General features: G+C 37.2%; 1 protein-coding gene across 3 annotated transcripts in view; it reads right to left on the reverse strand.

The window, feature by feature from the left end:
* Positions 1-5903: 5903 nt before the first annotated feature.
* Positions 5904-17084, reverse strand: part of LOC306846896 (TOM1-like protein 2) — a 32319-nt gene continuing 21138 nt past the window's right edge. Inside the window, exons 13-15 of one of the 3 annotated variants that reach the window (XM_079380584.1) lie at positions 10270-10329; positions 7116-7152; positions 6577-6855 (exon numbers count right to left, since the gene is read on the reverse strand). In XM_079380584.1, the coding sequence (XP_079236710.1) occupies positions 6707-6855; positions 7116-7152; positions 10270-10329 (246 nt within the window). In that variant the 3' untranslated portion in view covers positions 6577-6706. Of the gene's footprint in view, positions 6856-7115; positions 7153-10269; positions 10330-17084 lie in introns of all 3 variants that reach the window. The other 2 variants (XM_079380586.1, XM_079380585.1) reach the window with 2 other exon arrangements.

Consider the following 17084-nt stretch of genomic DNA (forward strand, 5'->3'; position numbering starts at 1 on the left):
CACTTTCACATATAGATTAGTTGAATTTATTTAATTTCAATGAAATCATGTGTGTTATGATGCACGGCCGTAGCGGTGCTCAATAAGCAGAGTATGATGGTGATCAAGTCCTAAAAGACGTGGTGAACTATATCAAAACATTGTGATAAACTGTTAGGGACCGCACTGAATTGGTGGTGCGTCAATACAGGGTGTATACGACCTAGTCGAAACCACTGATACACAGATCATAGCTGAGGCTGAGTAGGCGCGTGCGCTGCTTGCACTGATAGCACATGCGAGGCAAGCGATGACACATCTAGGTTATAAAACCTCGCGAAAGTGCTGGGTGATACAAATGTCCTGAATAGACATGCCATTTGCCCAGGCCCAGGATGACGCGAGTCCGCGGGTTGAGTGGGCCCGAACCCCTATTGGACATTCCATGCCCTTAGAGCTGTAAGACAAAGCAATTGCGTTAACGATCCAGTGCGACAGCCTTTGCTTGGACACAGGCAGTCCTTTTGTGCATCCACCAAAACATACAAATAGCTGCTCCAAGAGTCTGAACTGTCTAGAGTGCTCGATATAAGTACGCACCGCACGTACAGGGCACAGCAGGAGTGTATTAAGTGGCTCCGTCCCGGTCGGTGTTTTGGGGCGGAAAGCAGATAGTGTTATGACCTGCACTTTAAATGGAGTCGAAAGGACTTTCAGCACATATCCTTTTCTAGGCTTCAAGGTGAGTCTGCAATCACCTGCCCCAAATTCAATACACGAGTCGTCAATTGAAAGCGCCTGCAGGTCTCCAACTCGCTTAACAGAGGCCAGCGCGAACAGGAGCGCTTGCTGATTGTATGGGCTCGAACGGGGGTCCCGTGAGAGCGTCAAGCACAAGCGCCAAGTCCCAAGTGGTTAGAGTAGAAGGGCGAGGAGGGTTCAGTCTTCTTGCTCTTTTTAAAAATTGTATGATCAGGTCATTTCTGCCGATCGGGCGATTTTCGACGGGCGCGTGAAAGGCTGTTATAGCGGCCACATACGCTTTCAATGTGGATGGTATACGACCACTACCAGCATCTCCACCAGTTCTGGGAACCATGGCTGATTGGGCCATTTCCTCTGACAGACGGGCTTGCATATTGATTGAGTTCAGCTCCACTCCTAAAAAGGAGATGTTCTGGCTCGGTACCAGCATGCTCTTTTGCATATTTAGCCCTAAGCTCTGAATATGAGCGAGGAGTCCGATTTTGTCGCTGAGCAGCGCGCTCTCTGATTGGGCTAAGACTAGCCAGTCGTCGAGATAGTTCAGGATGCGCATTCCCATCTTCAGAGGAGAGAGAGCAGCATCCATGCATTTCGTAAACGTGCGAGGGGCCAGGGATAAGCCGAAGGGCAGGACCATGAATTAGTACGCTATCCCCTCAAATGCAAATCTCAGGAAGCGCCTGTGGCGGGGGGCAACCTGAATGTGAAAATAAGCATCCTTTAAATCCACGGAGATAAACCAATCTCTCGGCCTGATATGTGAGAGGATTTGTCTCAGCGTAATCATTTTGATTCAATGGTCTCAGGTCCAAGATTGGGCGGAGTCCGCCATCTTTCTTTGGCACCAGAAAATAACGACTTTAGAAGCCGGTCTCGCGGTCTGTGAGGGGTACTGCCTCTACAGTGCGCTTTGCGAGAAGATTGTGCATCTCCTCTTGCAGAACTGAGGCATTCCGCTCCCATACAGTGGACATTAACACACCGTTGAAACAGGGCGGTCTGCGGAAGAACTAAAGCATGTAGCCTTTCTTTATTGATTTCATAACCCACTCTGATACCCCTGGCAGTGCCTGCCACACTTCTGTGAACTGTGACAGTGGGCGAGGCGGACTGCACACCGTGAGGGATAACTCACCATTGGGGGGCGGGAAGTTTAATACCACACGAGTGTGAGAGTGAGTGAGGGGAGTTTGACATTCCATCCACAGAAGACAGGAGGAAGGATCCCGGGTTATGCACCCGACTGGTGAGCGGCGTGTTCCACGACTTAATCTCGTCATGCACCTCTCGGAAAAAGGGGCCGGGTCTCCATGGGGTGTCTTTAAGGCCGCGATCTGACTGGAGGTACCACTTGTCCAGACGGCTTCTGGCCCCCTCCAACCCGAGCTCATCCACTGCCTTGGACAGGACGCTTAGGAGGTCGACATCACTGTGATGGAGGTCCCCCGCGTCGCTGCCGTGGGGTGCAGTGTAATCCAGCGGGCTGTTGGACCACTCCTCTCTCGCAGACGCTGCCACCGAAATGGCATCCTTCTCCTCTTCAGTGCTCTCCATGGCACCGAAAGACAACACATCTTGAGCATCGGGGGAGGGGCGGAGATCAGCGGTCATGAAGCGCACTGGAAGGGGACCTGCAGCAGGGGGGCGAGGAGCGTGTGGGCACTGAGCCGGCGCGGGCTCATCACCTGATCCTGACAGATCCGCATCAGAAACTCGCGGCACTTTCCTCATTGGCTCGAAAGAGGCTGCAGAGGAAGAGCGCGGCAGAGCTAGTTGGGTGAGTTTATCGCCTTGGACGATGGCCACACGGAGTCTGAGAGTCCGGAGACTCATATCTCCACAGTGGGGGCAGTCCGACACCCCAAGCGCTGCCTCTGCGTGGGCGCGACCCAGGCAGAAGACGCAAGATTCGTGGCCATCAGATGATTCGATTGGCTCCGCACAGGAGAGGCAATCGCGAGTCATCTTTGCTTCTGAAGCTCACCAGAACTCAGCAGGGAAAGGCGTGTCCGCTGCAGCGTGTAGATCATGGCGAGTAGTTTTTTCTTGTTAATAGGTTTCTTGCTTCAAGTAGAAGGTTGGATGAAGGAAAAGATTCTGAATGAATGATGTACAAGCACTGCCTAATATAGAGTGGGATTCCCACTCATATTTTGCGCGCTTGAACACCATTGGCCAGTTTCACTGGCGTGATTCAATAAGGCTTCAGTAGTATTCGAGGAAAAGTTATTTCCCCCCCAAAGCAATGTAGAGTTACCGAATTGAAGGGGAAAGCTGCTACTATTATGTTAATACATTTTATTATAATTATTCTAAATTAACATAAACACTCTGATTGCATCAACCAATGCAATATCATTATTGGATTATTGCATTGCGTTTTTAATTTCTTGATTTACCCAAACATAACTGCTGTAGACCACGTGTAATTTTAATTTGTGCTTATTTAAGCATACTCTAGTAGCTACACTTGTAATGTTCTGTTTTATTAATGATTATAGAATATAAAGGGACTTTGATTTTTAATGTAAGAACGGGCACGGCCATTTGTAAATTGTGTGCGAGACTTCCGGTAGCTGAACAAAAATAGTACGCTATTCTGACTGACATTGCAAACTGGTATTTCTTATCATATTGTTTTAATTTACCATCATAATCATATCCACACAGTTTGTAGCACAAGTACTTTTACCGTTTAATAATTCGGATGTCTCATACTTTCACCGAAAATAGCTTACTAGCTAGAATAAAAATAGAAAACTGGATAGAGATTTAAAAGTTTTTAATTAATGTTTTAAAATGCAGTTATATGTCACAAAATAATAAAGTCATAAATTTAATTTTCACAACTTAATCTGGCAACTGCATCCCCATTCAGTACTTTAAAAATGTAGTTTGATCACATAAAAGCAACCAATGAAGTTTTAACTGAACTCGAAGACAAAACGTTTGCACACATGATAAAGATTGAATACAATAAGTTGAGAAATTTAAAACAAAAAGCTAACCTTATAAAAACTTTGAGCTTGTTAAAATGAATCGGACAGGAAAATGTCTGCATTAAGCAAATGAATCACTTTAATAAAATAGTTTGATTAAACAATAAATCTGACAATAGAAAAATTATTACATTTCATTATTCTAAAATACATGTAAGACATTATGAGATAAATAATCAAAATAATTAAGGCTTTTAATATCACATGGCAACATTCATTTAAGCAGTTAATCCAAATAATGATTGCCTCCCGATGAAAGCAGAGCTCTTTAGAAGAAGCCAGATATTACTAACAGGCATAACACTTTCCTTCTTACAAGTAATTAGAAGGCTGGAAACAAAAATAGATATTGCAGTTTTTTTTAAGATTACCAGTAATCTGTTTGTTATTACATTATGGCATAACAAATAGCTATCTTTCAAACAGCCTTGGCTAAGAAATCAGGCCATTATTGATTTGTGAACATGCTGCAATTTCATTTCAATCAAAACCACAGTGACTTACGCCTCATATTCAAGTAAAACATACGGCCCTCCAGTGTTGTACACATTTAACTGCTGATTTACTGATTTAGGGGGAGTAATGGAGGTTTGTTAGTATAACTGGCAACGAAATTTAAGCCCTTCCCATCATTAGACGCTTAACTATTGAGGTTTTCGAGTTTAAAATGCATCATGCTTGATCTAGCTGCAGTTACTTTATATACATATAAGACTGAAGTGAAAATCTTCCTCATGTTGTTGGGAAGATAGCAGTGCAACATTTCAAATGAAGAGCTGTTAGTGACTGTAAATGGACCGGAGTGAAAACCACTGGCGATCCTGAAAAGCCCTGAAATCACACGGCATAAAATCTTTCATGGCAAAACAAAAAAGAGGGACGCAATTAAACATTTATATTCTTTTTACACCAAAGTTAATACAAACCTTAAGTACTATACACAATTTTCTATTGTATATACACATTTTTGTATATGTATGGATACATATTTTACAAACGCCATTAGGCTAATATAATTCTTGGTTAGGTCTAGCAAGAATTAGGACAAAGCAAAATATCCATCCATTTCCTAACTTCACTGCCAAATCTGCCAACTTTTGCTGACTGAAATCAATCCTTAAATAGGAATCTGACATAAAGATGCAGTAAGGGGGTGAATGTTTTGTGAAGAAATGTCTGTCATGTTTCATATACCCCAAAAACAAAATAAATTTCAGAAATGATATACTGTATCAAACAAATGAAGCCTATTTTTTTCCCTCTATCAGTTTAAATATGTAGAGCCTGTAGGTAAGCTAGAAGTCAATTATGAGTAAATTATAAATATTTTTTTTGTATGTTAATTGCTCTGAAAAGTGTAAATACTGGTGGTGTGAACATTTTTACCAGTATGATTTTTTTTTTTTAAATATATATTTTTAATGTTTTTGAAAGAAGTCTCTTACACTCAAAAGTCCACATTTATTTGATCACAAATACAATAAAACAGTAATATTGTGAAATATCATTCCAATTTAAAATAACTTTCTATTTGAATATATTTCAAAATGTAATTTATTTCTTCAGAAATCATGCTGATTTGCTGTTCAAGAAATAAAAAAATAATACACACAGTTTCTAAATATTATTTATGATTATTATTAATGTTGAAAACAGTTTTGAAAACAGCTGAAATTATTATGTTGAAAAGTTGAAATCAGTTGAAAATATTTTTATTATGATTATTATCATTAATGTTGAAAACAGTTTTGAAAACTGCTGAAAATATTTATTATTATTATTATTATTATTATCATTAATGTTGAAAACAGTTTTGAAAACAGCTAAAAATATTTATTATTATTATTATTATTATCATTATCAATGCTGAAAACAGTTTTGAAAACTGCTGAAAATATTTATTATTATTATTATTATCATCATTAATGTTGAAAACTGTTTTGAAAACAGCTAAAAATATTTATTATTATTATTATTATTATCATTATCAATGCTGAAAACAGTTTTGAAAACTGCTGAAAATATTTATTAATATTATTATTATTATCATTAATGTTGAAAACAGTTTTGAAAAGAGCTAAAAATATTTATTATTATTATTATCATTATCATCAATGTTGAAAACAGTGTTGTAGAAACTAAAATATTTATTTTGATTTTGGGATGAAATATGACATTTGTTTTTAAATGAGCCTCTTCCAGTAAATCCTACATCATAGCCAAAATTAGGATGCATTTTTTCAAAGCAATTGTTTCGTATTTTTGGATCACTAAATTGCATATGCAGACATCTGATCTACGCTTTAAAATGCCCTCAAACGGTGCTTTTAAAACTGTAAAACCGCAATGGCTCAGCAAACTCTTTGGAAAGAGTCAACATATTTTTACAAAAAACCTTTATCGATGGACAACACGTTTATTTTTCTGTCTTTGGTAATCCCCACACATGATGATTACGAGAATATAGCCACTTTTCTTCACCAGAGCCTCATAAACATGACAGCCAATCACGAGCAACGGCCCACTGTCTCTGCGCTCCTACGCCTGATTAAGATCTAATATTTTCCTGCTCTATTTACCACAGAGACAGATTGAGTCACAATCCATAGCTGACTCAGAAGAACTGACCCACATGAATACCTCACGGAATGACAAACTTTCAGTGTTAGTTCATTAATGAACGATAAATACGAAACCAATCAGCTCTATTCGACTATTATTTGACAGGAATGAAAGAAGCGAGCTCTCTAATCAATCTCGAATCATTTTGGCTACATGTGTGCTTAAGCTATCGCTTGACGAAGCTACAAAGTTACGAAGCTGGATTCTCACAGTGCTCTATCAGGCAGGGATCTTAGACAGGGGTATTGCTGCCGTATAACATCAGTAGGTAAAGGAACAGGTGGAGAGCTGGAGGGAATGTGGTTGCGGTCACCAGCAAAAGCATCGGTCCCGTCACTGTTCTACAAGGCAAAGAGATTGTCCTCCGTCTGCGGTGTCCTCCTGCGGTTGCTGCTAGACACGCTCACTGGAGGTCTGGGCTGTCCGGCAGGGGCCAGCGGTGAAGCCTGGTCTGCAGCTTTGGCCCGCTCCTCTAAGAATTTGTCGAACTCTAAAGAGATATCAGGAGAACAAGTGTCAACTGCATTCATGAGTTTAAAGCCTGCCATGTAATAATAGTCCAAAAAAATCTATTTGTTCCAAATGGATCTGTTTGTTAAACCTTTAGATGAACGTGAAATTAGAAATTTGCGTATCAAATATGATACAGCAGGCTTTATATAGGTAATACAAATTTGAAATAGTATTTTAATATTTCCATAATGTATCCTTATACAGGTAAATCCAAAATTTTTAGCTCTCACACTGTACCTTCACTCGTGACTCCTTCCTCGGCCTCTTCACCCTTCTGTTTCAAGAAGTAAAGAAAATAAAATTATTAACTCGTCAGACCAGTCAGTTTTCTTACTTATATGCCACATTGTGCCATATAAACACAGAATGAACAAGTACCTACCATTCAGCTGGAAAACCACTTTACAGCATGACGTTTTTATAAACAAAGGTACATACACATATATATATATATATATATATATATATATATATATATATATATATATATATATATATGCGTTTTCCTTATTATTTATGACAACAGATCAGTGTTGGGGAGAAGCTGACTGAAAGTGATGACTCTAACTTAACTAAGGGTGTATTCACACCAGAAAAGTCCGATAGTTCACTTGCTTTGGTCCGGTCCAAATACAATGTTTTTTTTTTTGTTTGTTTGGTGCGGTTCGCTTTCACACTGCCCTTTTTGCAAGTGAACCAGAAATTGTGACCAAAACCACAGGTGTGCCAAGGTCATCCATTCATTGGACAGAAATTCTCAAGCAGGGAAAACAGGAAGTGCAAAAACAGGCTAATCATTGAGATCTTTCGTAGCGCAATTTGTATTATTTTACTAATTTGCAGTTATGTATACTAACGCAATATGAGGAAACTTATGAGCATCAAATGAGACAATGTCATATGATATAATTACAACTTGCCGAAAATAAAATCTATAGATATAAAATACTTAAAGCATATCAAAATGTTAGTTTAAACATTTAACCTAGATAAATGTGCGCTATTAGGCGTATATCCAATCGTTTGTGCGGAGAGTGGAAGCACGCTTCAGGACATCAGTGGAAACAAATTAAATACTCCATAATTGTTGCTCATAAAGGTAAGAATAATACATCGTTCAGAACTGTAAAGGGTCTATTTTTATTTGTGTGCACTCACAATATCGAGAAAACGTAGTGCATTTCTAAAATAAAGAAAACTAATGCACTTACCGTTCCAGTCTTGAACAGGAGCGCTTCACAAAAATGAACCGAAACTCTTTGTTGAATATTTTCCTTACAGACATGATGAATATATATATAAATAAAGCTTTGAATTACTACAAAACAAAATTCATATCCAAAACAAAAACTCTTTCATTATAATCCATAAAGATGGATTTCTTTCTCCTTCCAATGAGGAGATGGCGAGTCAGGATTTTTAAATTCATCTTTGTGACACTGACTCAGAAAACACTAGTTTATTAATAAATAATTCAAATATCTCCTTACTATTTTCCCCAGACACATTCATTGTAACTTTAGCTGGGGCTTTGCGGCAAGCTTTAGCCTATTTAGTGCGCTCATGTCACGTTGCTGTGGGCTCTATGGTCACGGAAACTCATAATTTGAACGCGTTTTTAAGCATTGTGGTTTAAAAACAAGCGATTTAAGCGATTGAAATGCAAACGACAGCACTATATGCGCAAACTGTGTGTTTCCAAGCGTGCTTTCTGAAATTGGGTCGGATCGAGGCCGGTTCATATTCACACCTTAACCAGACTGTACCAGAGTTTGTCTGGAACCGAACCGAGACCACCTCTTCAGCTGGGTCTCGGTGCGGTTGTTTGGTGCGCACCAGAGTGCTATTGCTGTATTCACACCTGCCCATATGATCTGCACCAATGTGGGAAACGAACCAGGGTTTGTTTTAATCGAACCAAACAAGACAGGTGTGAATAGTTAAGTTGTTTTTGAAATAGTCTAGCTTTTTCGGCAACAGTGTTGCGTGACCAAATACATTCACGTATGTTATATGTAGTTTTGAGAAGTGATTTTATTTCAGTGAATCAGTCAGTCCTGTCTTCAATGAAGATCAGTTCAATTCTTTTATTTTATTTGATTTATTTTTTTATTTGGGCTTGGTAAGATTTTTGTTATTTATGAAAGTCTCTTAGGGTGCATTTATTTGATCAAAAATATAATAAAATCGGTAATATTGCGAAATATTATTGCAATTTAAAATAACTATTTTAATATATTTTAAAATGTAATTTATTCCTGTGACACAAAGCTGAATAACTACAGTCTTTAGTGTCACATGATCCTTCAGAAATCACTCTAATATGCTGATTTGGTGCTCGCAAAAAAGATTTCTTATTATTATCAATGTTCAAATCAGTTGTGCTGCTCCATATTTTTGAGGAAATCATTGATACATTTTTTCAGGATACTAATGAATTGCATTTATTTAAAATAGTAATGTTTTGTAACATTGAAAATGTGTTTACTGTCACTTTTGATGAAGTTAATATGTCCTTGCAGAATAAATGTAATTCATAAAAAAATACAAATCTTAATGAATCCAAACTTTGAACGATAAAAATATTTTTTTTTTTTAATTGCTATATTTTATCTGACAATTACCTAAAAGACACATACACTTAAATAGCTTCAATGTTATTGTAACTTGAAGTATTTCTAACTACTTAAAAAAAAAAAAGGCCAAATAAATCAACTTATTAGACATTTCTGGATCAGCTTTTGCTCACATGTTTTTGAAAATTTCGTAAATTTGTATGAATTTGGAGTTTGTTTAAAATTCTCCGCAATTCTGTTTAGGTCCAAGGTATTATCACTAAATAAGTATTGGCTATTTAAAAACAAATATCGTAACAACTTTCGGAAATTCTGAATCCCTGTGGTTTGCGTCAAAGTAACTTCCCCAACACTGTTCAATGGACATATATCATAACACCTCACATTTATTGACTTCAACAAACTACACAGTTATTTGAATATCGGTACAAACACAACTCCGTAAGATGACATATAACAACAGATGAGAGAAAGCATCTGGCACCGGTGAACTGCAACATCCAACAACATCACTCTTCTCTGTGCATCTGAACACGCTCATGACTTCCTCCAACACCACAGGCTGGAGCGTCACGCACATCTTAAATTGCTAATAAATTATCCCTAGTTAATGTTCATTAGTATCATGTGAATGAGTGGCATATGGTGGACTGACAACGTGATTGGTGGAAATGAATGATTAGTATACTTCTGAGGTGGGAAAAAAAAAATAAAAATCAGAAAGTAGAACCAAACAGACTTGGGCGAGTAAGACGACGTGATGTTAACATGGAAACAAAAACAGAGAGAATGAAATCAAGGTAAAGAAGTCTCACCACATCAGCACAGAGCCACTCCTCAATGTCATCCATGACAGAGGACTGCGATACGGGGATCTATGGAGCAAAGCCATGGACAAACCAAAGACCCCCAAAGCCACGAAAGAACAAAAAAACACCCCCGACAAACAAAAACACAAATAATAAAATCACCAGAAGGTCTGAGAGGAAAATAACAACAACAGAAAAAGCAATCAACGTCAAACCGAGCCAAAACACACACACACAGCTTGCACATAGCGCTGGAGCAACACTGTTTCACATGCTGTGACAGTGAAAAACGAAAGGACACTAAAGGAATGAATGAATAGACAAGGGTTTATTATTAAGAATATAGGATTATGGTGAAAGAGATTCTGTGAGAGAAGCTCCACATCATAGCTTGACAGCAACATGAGAACAGCGGCACAAGAGCTCCTCCTACAGTGAACATTTCTTCATGTATTTCTGCCGGACAGAACACAATTGTTTGTGCATTACATTGTTTTTATTTTTATTTATTTTTTTAAATCAAATACAACTGCCACAAGAAGTTTGCGGTGTCATTTCTTCTATTTGTTAAGATTAAGATTCAAAATAAAAGTTTTTAAACTATACCAGTCCAAATTTTGGACAAAAATAATCATTTATTCAGCTGTATGAAATTTGTTTTGTGGATATATTTAAACTGTGGCAATGTATGAATTTCTTTACAAAAAGAGAAATTTCATTTTCTTAATGTCTTAGCATGTATGTGTACGTAATATGCATTTATGTATTTATTTTATGGTTAATAATAAAAGCAGCCAAATGTGGAGGATAATATAATATACACTGCCCTCCAAAAGTTTGGAAACACCCCTGGCAAAGTGTGGATTTGGACGATATCAGCATAAATCCTTATCATTTTTTGGTGCAAATACATTAAAGTAACTTGACATTATCATTGAAGACCAGCAATAAATACATGTCAAAGTCAGACACGCCCCTTTGCCAGCTGTGATGCCTGGTTACTGGTTTAAACTTGACCCAGGTTTTTAAAAGAGTTTGGGGTCAGCACACCTTACTGTAGCTTCAACAATTGATTGCCAATTCAAAGTCAATGTTTGAATAAACTGACAGCTCGGATGCCCAGATTATGCAGCGCTGTAATAGCTGCTAATGGTGGATATTTTGATGAATCGAAAATTAACCACTCTAACTCTGCGGCCTCCCGCGGACCCACCGGTGGGTCCAATATTGCATTTGCATATTGCAAATTCAGATATGCCAAATCCTCTAAAAAATTCAAAATATGCTGCAGAGTTTAAGTGGTTAAAGTTTTTTCAATGTATAAACAGTTTATGTAATAAAATGTGTTTTCATAGTTTGTGTTGTCCCTTATCAGTGCAAAATTATCACAAATGAAAAAGGATTCATGCCAATATTGTCCAAAACCCCACTTTCTTGGGGCGTTTCCAAATTTTTAGAGGGCAGTGTAATACAAGTATAAAAAATATGCATTCATTCATATTTATTTCGTCCCCAGGTTATATTTTTGGTTATTTTGGTTAAGTTATATCTGCTAAACTACAAATGTGAGAAGAGGACTTTCATTCAGATTAGAGTGTTGTGAATTAATGAGGTGAGGAGGGGAGTTTTTCTATGTTATGTCAATAATAGTGATGGAGATCATGTAAATGGAAAGGCTCTGACCACACAGCTGTCCAGTTTAAGATATGAAGGACCAAACTGGACAGCATAAAGCCTATTCACACTGACAGTGATTTTATTTACAGACTGCAAACTTAAAAGTTTAAGGCAACCAGCTTCAGCAGAGTTTTCTCAACTTCTTGTTTTAAGTTTATACAAGTTGAGAAATTTCCTAAAAAATAAGTTGTGAAAACAAATCTGCTAAAGCTGGTTGCCTTAAAACTTTTAAGTTGGCTCAACTTTTTTCTCAAAGTTTGGGGTCAGTAAGATTTATTTCATTTACAAACATATATATACTTTTATTCAGCAAAGATGCATTGAATTGATCAGCGTGACAGTAAAGATATTTCTAATGTTACACAACATTTCTATTTCAGGCAGTTCTTTTAAACGTTCTATTCATCAAAGAATCCGGAAAAAACTAATTATCCGTTTCCATAAAAATATTAAGCCATACAACTATTTTCAACATGGATAATAATAAATGTTTCTTGAGCAGCAAATCAGTATCAGAATAATATCACGTCACACTGAAGACTGCAGTAATGATGCTGAAAATTCAGCTTTGCATCACAGAAATTAATTACATTTTAATAAATAGAAAATAGCTATTTTAAATTGTAAAAATATTTATATTTTTTATAATATTTTTGATTAAATAAAGGCAGCCTGTGTGAGCAAAAGAAAGCATTTCTACAAACCCTAAACTTTTGAACAGTAGTGCATTTTTGGTGTTCATCATACTGTTGGGTGCCGTAATGTTACTGATGGGCTGAACACTAAAACTAACATTCTCCTGACGGAGACAGAGTGTTGCAGCTCATTTGCATAAAGTTAAACTTTGTTGCACCTCTAGACACATCCACACTGCATCGTCAACAGTCACTGTTGCTCATGTCACCTGGAATCAGCAGCTCTCAATAAAAATGAATGACATTTCTTACTGCAAATCTCTATCAGTGTGAATGTCTTTTGAAACCCTGAGTTTGGAGCTGTACTGAACACAGGATCCAGAACCTTCCATGAGCCGAGGGCTGGTTATAACTGTGTTAATTCATGTTAAAGTCCAGGGTCTAGCTAGTGTATGACATAGATAAGATGAAATCTACTGCTTTTACCCTGATAAAAGTAGGGGTTTCCTATCTGTTATGATCAATGAAAATGAGGTGATGAAGAAATTCACAGTAAAAGGGACAGAGCAAAGATAAAAGCCCAGAAATGGCCCTAGAGCCTCTCAAGAGTTATTAGGTCAGAGATGTTGAGGAAAATTTTTTTTTTTTTCATGGCTGCATTTTCCTTGCAATGAAAAACAAAAAAACATGACTTGCTCATTAATGGATGATCTGCAGTGAATGGGTGCCGTCAGAATGAGAGTCCAAAAAACTGATAAAAACCTCATAATCATTCACAAGTAATCCACAGTAACTCAGCTGTAACTGAGTAAACACAGTAACAATAACTCCAGTCCATCAATTAACGTCTTGTGAACAGAAAAGCTACGTTTGCAAGAAACAAATCCATCATTAAGGCATTTTAACTTTAAACACTTCAGAGCAAAATACCATAATCCATACTTTTTGTGCAAAGAAAATAAAAACAATGACTTTATTCAACAATTTGTTTCCTCCGGATCACTCTGGCGCCATTTTGGAGAGTATCATATACGTAAACAACGTATGCTGTTCTGTGTCAGCTGAGCCACGTGGATACGTTTTCTACGTTGTTCATGATTTGATTTGAACAAAAGCAACGCATCTGCGTGGCGCAGCTGACACAGAACAGCATGTGCTGTTTACGTTCAGAGGATACTCTCCAAAATTGCGCTAGGGTGACACAGAAATTCAAATTCAAATGACACAGCAAATTGTTGAATAAATTATTTTCTTTTTTTTGCGCATAAAAAGTATTCTCGTAGCTTTGTAAAATTACATTTGAACCATTTCTTGATCATGGTAATTACATTGCTGTCTATGGTAGGGTTAGAGAGCTCTCGGAATTCATCAAAAATATCTTAATTTGTGTTCCGAAGATGAATGAAGGCCTTACAGCTTTGGAACAACACGAGGGTGAGTAATTAATTACAGAATTTTTGGGTGAACTAACCCTTTAGTAATTGATTTGTTTCTTACAAACACAGTTTTTCCTTTCATAAGATGTTAATTGTTGGAGTGGTGTGGATTATTGTGATGTTTTTATCAGCTGTTTGGTCTGTCATTCTGATGGCACCCATTCACTCCATTGGTGAGCAAGTTACGTTATGCTACAAATCAAACTTCTCCAAATCTGTTCTCATGAAGAAACAAACTCATCTACACCTTGGATGGCCTGAGGGTGAATGCATTTTCATTTTTGGGTGAAGCTTTCATTTAAAGGTTCATCAGTTGAAAATCTATTTTCCTATAGAGAAAATGAATGTAGTTTTTACTTATTTAACCCGACTGTTGCACTATATACCTTTATAGTGCTTCTGTGGAGTTTGACAGCTGTGGTCATTATAAACTCTTATGAAAGAGCTGTTTTCTTGGAAAAATAACAGCACAGAACTTTGGAATGGCATGAGAGTGAGTAAATAAAGCCAGATTTTTTATGTTTGGCTGATCTCTTAACACATGCGAGCGGCTCATTTCAAATCAAGATCACCGCAGCAGGCTGTGAGAGAGCGCATCTCCCTTTTACTGTGGGTGTGTTTTAGTGGTGGTGGGAGGTAAGGGATGGAGATCGAGGTCTGGGCTGAGTAGACAGATGTGGGTGGACACGAAGGGGACAGTGGTTCTGGTGAAATCCTCACCATTCCTTGGGTAATGAGCCAGCTGTCTATGGGCTCCAACTCAGCATTAGGACCTTTTACATTCGGCTAAATCAACAACAGAAAACACCTTACAGATGTGAAGAACAACAAAGCACCCACCACAAACACATACACCTCCATCTTCAGGAGAACTGAAGCAGGTGTCATTTAAGGCAAGAGAAAGTAACTCTGAGTCAATGAACTAAGGTAGATGGAGTGGAAAAACAAACAAACAAACAAAGAGGGGGGAAAAGAGGTGTAAACTTTGACCCATGGGCTGATTGCTATGAATTGCATCTCTAAACCACGTCCGTTATGTAACCTTGGCTGATTTCAAAACATGTATGTCTGGTACCATAGACACAATCAGTCTATAATGATTTCCTAATATCACTCTTGAAGATTTCATAACAATTCTTTATGTTAAGTTTATTCAAAGACATGTTTTTGTGTTAAAGTTAAAAACTAAAGCCGAGAACACACTACACCATTGTGAGGCCGATTATGAATGGAATTTATTACTGGCAGCTGATCGTGCCCAATCGGACCGGGTCTGTTCCAGTTGGACTCAGTCACTGTTTGCAGTCGGCAGAAAAATCACATAGTGTGTGGTGTCTAAAGATTATTATCTTAGAATTCAAGAACCAGTCGTTGCCAGTTGTTTTCATAAAGATATTTTTAAACATGTTTAATATTTGTGACTGACACCCGTGATTGTATGTGGTTACGCAGTGGAGATGTGTTCACTGTCAAACATCATTCAGCATTCATTTAGTCATTTTGTAAAAACAAAAACTTTATTAGAAGAAAAAAATAGTTCTTGTTGTGATTTATTTCTTGTCTTTCTTTTAATTCATAAGTTAACACTGCAAATTAAAAGGTTTCCTTTTTTTTTTGCAGTTGATGAAAGTAGGCTAAATTATGTCAGTGATTTCTCTCATTTTAAAAAATATCAAGAATTCGATCTGCAGTCCAATTAAAGTTTTTTTCTTAACTTTGAACTTCTTAAATTTTGTTATGAAGATTTTTAAATCAACTTAATAACAAATATGCTAGTCTAACAAATTTTCTTCATAACCAATATAGCAACAACGAATAAGCTAGCCTATTTCTTCTATTCTTCAAAACGAAGTTTTCATTAAAAAATCATTAAAAATCCATGACGAAATTTAATTATTATATATAATAGTTTTGTGTCAAATGGATGAGGAAATTACATTGCCATGAATTTATTAGCCTAAGTAGCCTAATGTTTTATTTCATTCTAACCTCGGGAAAAGTAGCCTGTTTTTACTTAGAACCAATTAATTTTTAATCCCTGATTTTAGACACACATTAAATAATTAACATATTGTTGCTTGACTAAACATTTAAAAATAGCACTAGAGATGTTATAATTAAGGGAACTGAAAAAACAAATGCGTCTACTCAAGCAATAATTCCGAAAAGAAAGAGGCATCGGAAAATAATGCAAAACATATTCAAGACACATTGCTATGGTGTTTATTTGGAAAACCAACATAGCAGGAAAGCTAATGTTTTCTGTTATATTAAGCACAAACTTAGAAAAGTCAAACAAACCTTAACGTCTCAATAGGGAAAAGCACTGGTGTTTTCCGTGGCGGGGTGGGAGCGGCTGCGGGAAAGCGGTAGATGCTGCGGTTTTTGTGAGTGCTTTTTATGGTTCGGCAGAATTCCAATCGTGACCTGCAGTCGTTAAGTGTGTTGTGTAGCAGACTGACACAGTCATTAGGTTTGTGCTCCTCTCTGACTGTCAAAGACTAGAATCTGCTCCAGTTGATGGTATCGGTCTTTAAGTGTGTTGAGGTCAGTCTTAGAAGGTTTACGCTAGTTGTGGAGTGTGTCCCCAGCTTAAGTTAGCTGCCTTAAACTGCCTTAGCAAACACCACTAATAGAATAATAAGGGATTAGAGCTCATTTTTCAGTTTAAATTCAATGTAAAGGGCTTTTTTTTGTTGGCAAGATAATACAACTGTCCTGTGATATAAAAGCCTTGTTAAAAGAATTGAATTATTAAAGTGTTAATTCACCTAAAAATTCTGTCATTAATTACTCACCCTCATGTCCTTAAAAACCTGTAAATCCTTCGTTCATCTTCAGAACACAAATTAAGATATGTTTGATGAAATCCAAGAGTTTTCTGACCCTCCATAGACAGAAACACAACCGACACGTTCAAGACCCAGAAAGGTAGTAAGGACATTGTTAAAATAGTCCATGTGACATCAGTGGTTCAACCTTAAATTTATGAAGCTACAAGAAAACAAAAATAACTTAATTCAACAATTTATTTTCTTGAACCACTGATGTCACATGGACCATTTAAAAAATA

The sequence above is a fragment of the Barbus barbus genome (assembly GCF_936440315.1).
Source record: "Barbus barbus genome assembly, chromosome: 3".
Taxonomy (NCBI): domain Eukaryota; kingdom Metazoa; phylum Chordata; class Actinopteri; order Cypriniformes; family Cyprinidae; genus Barbus; species Barbus barbus.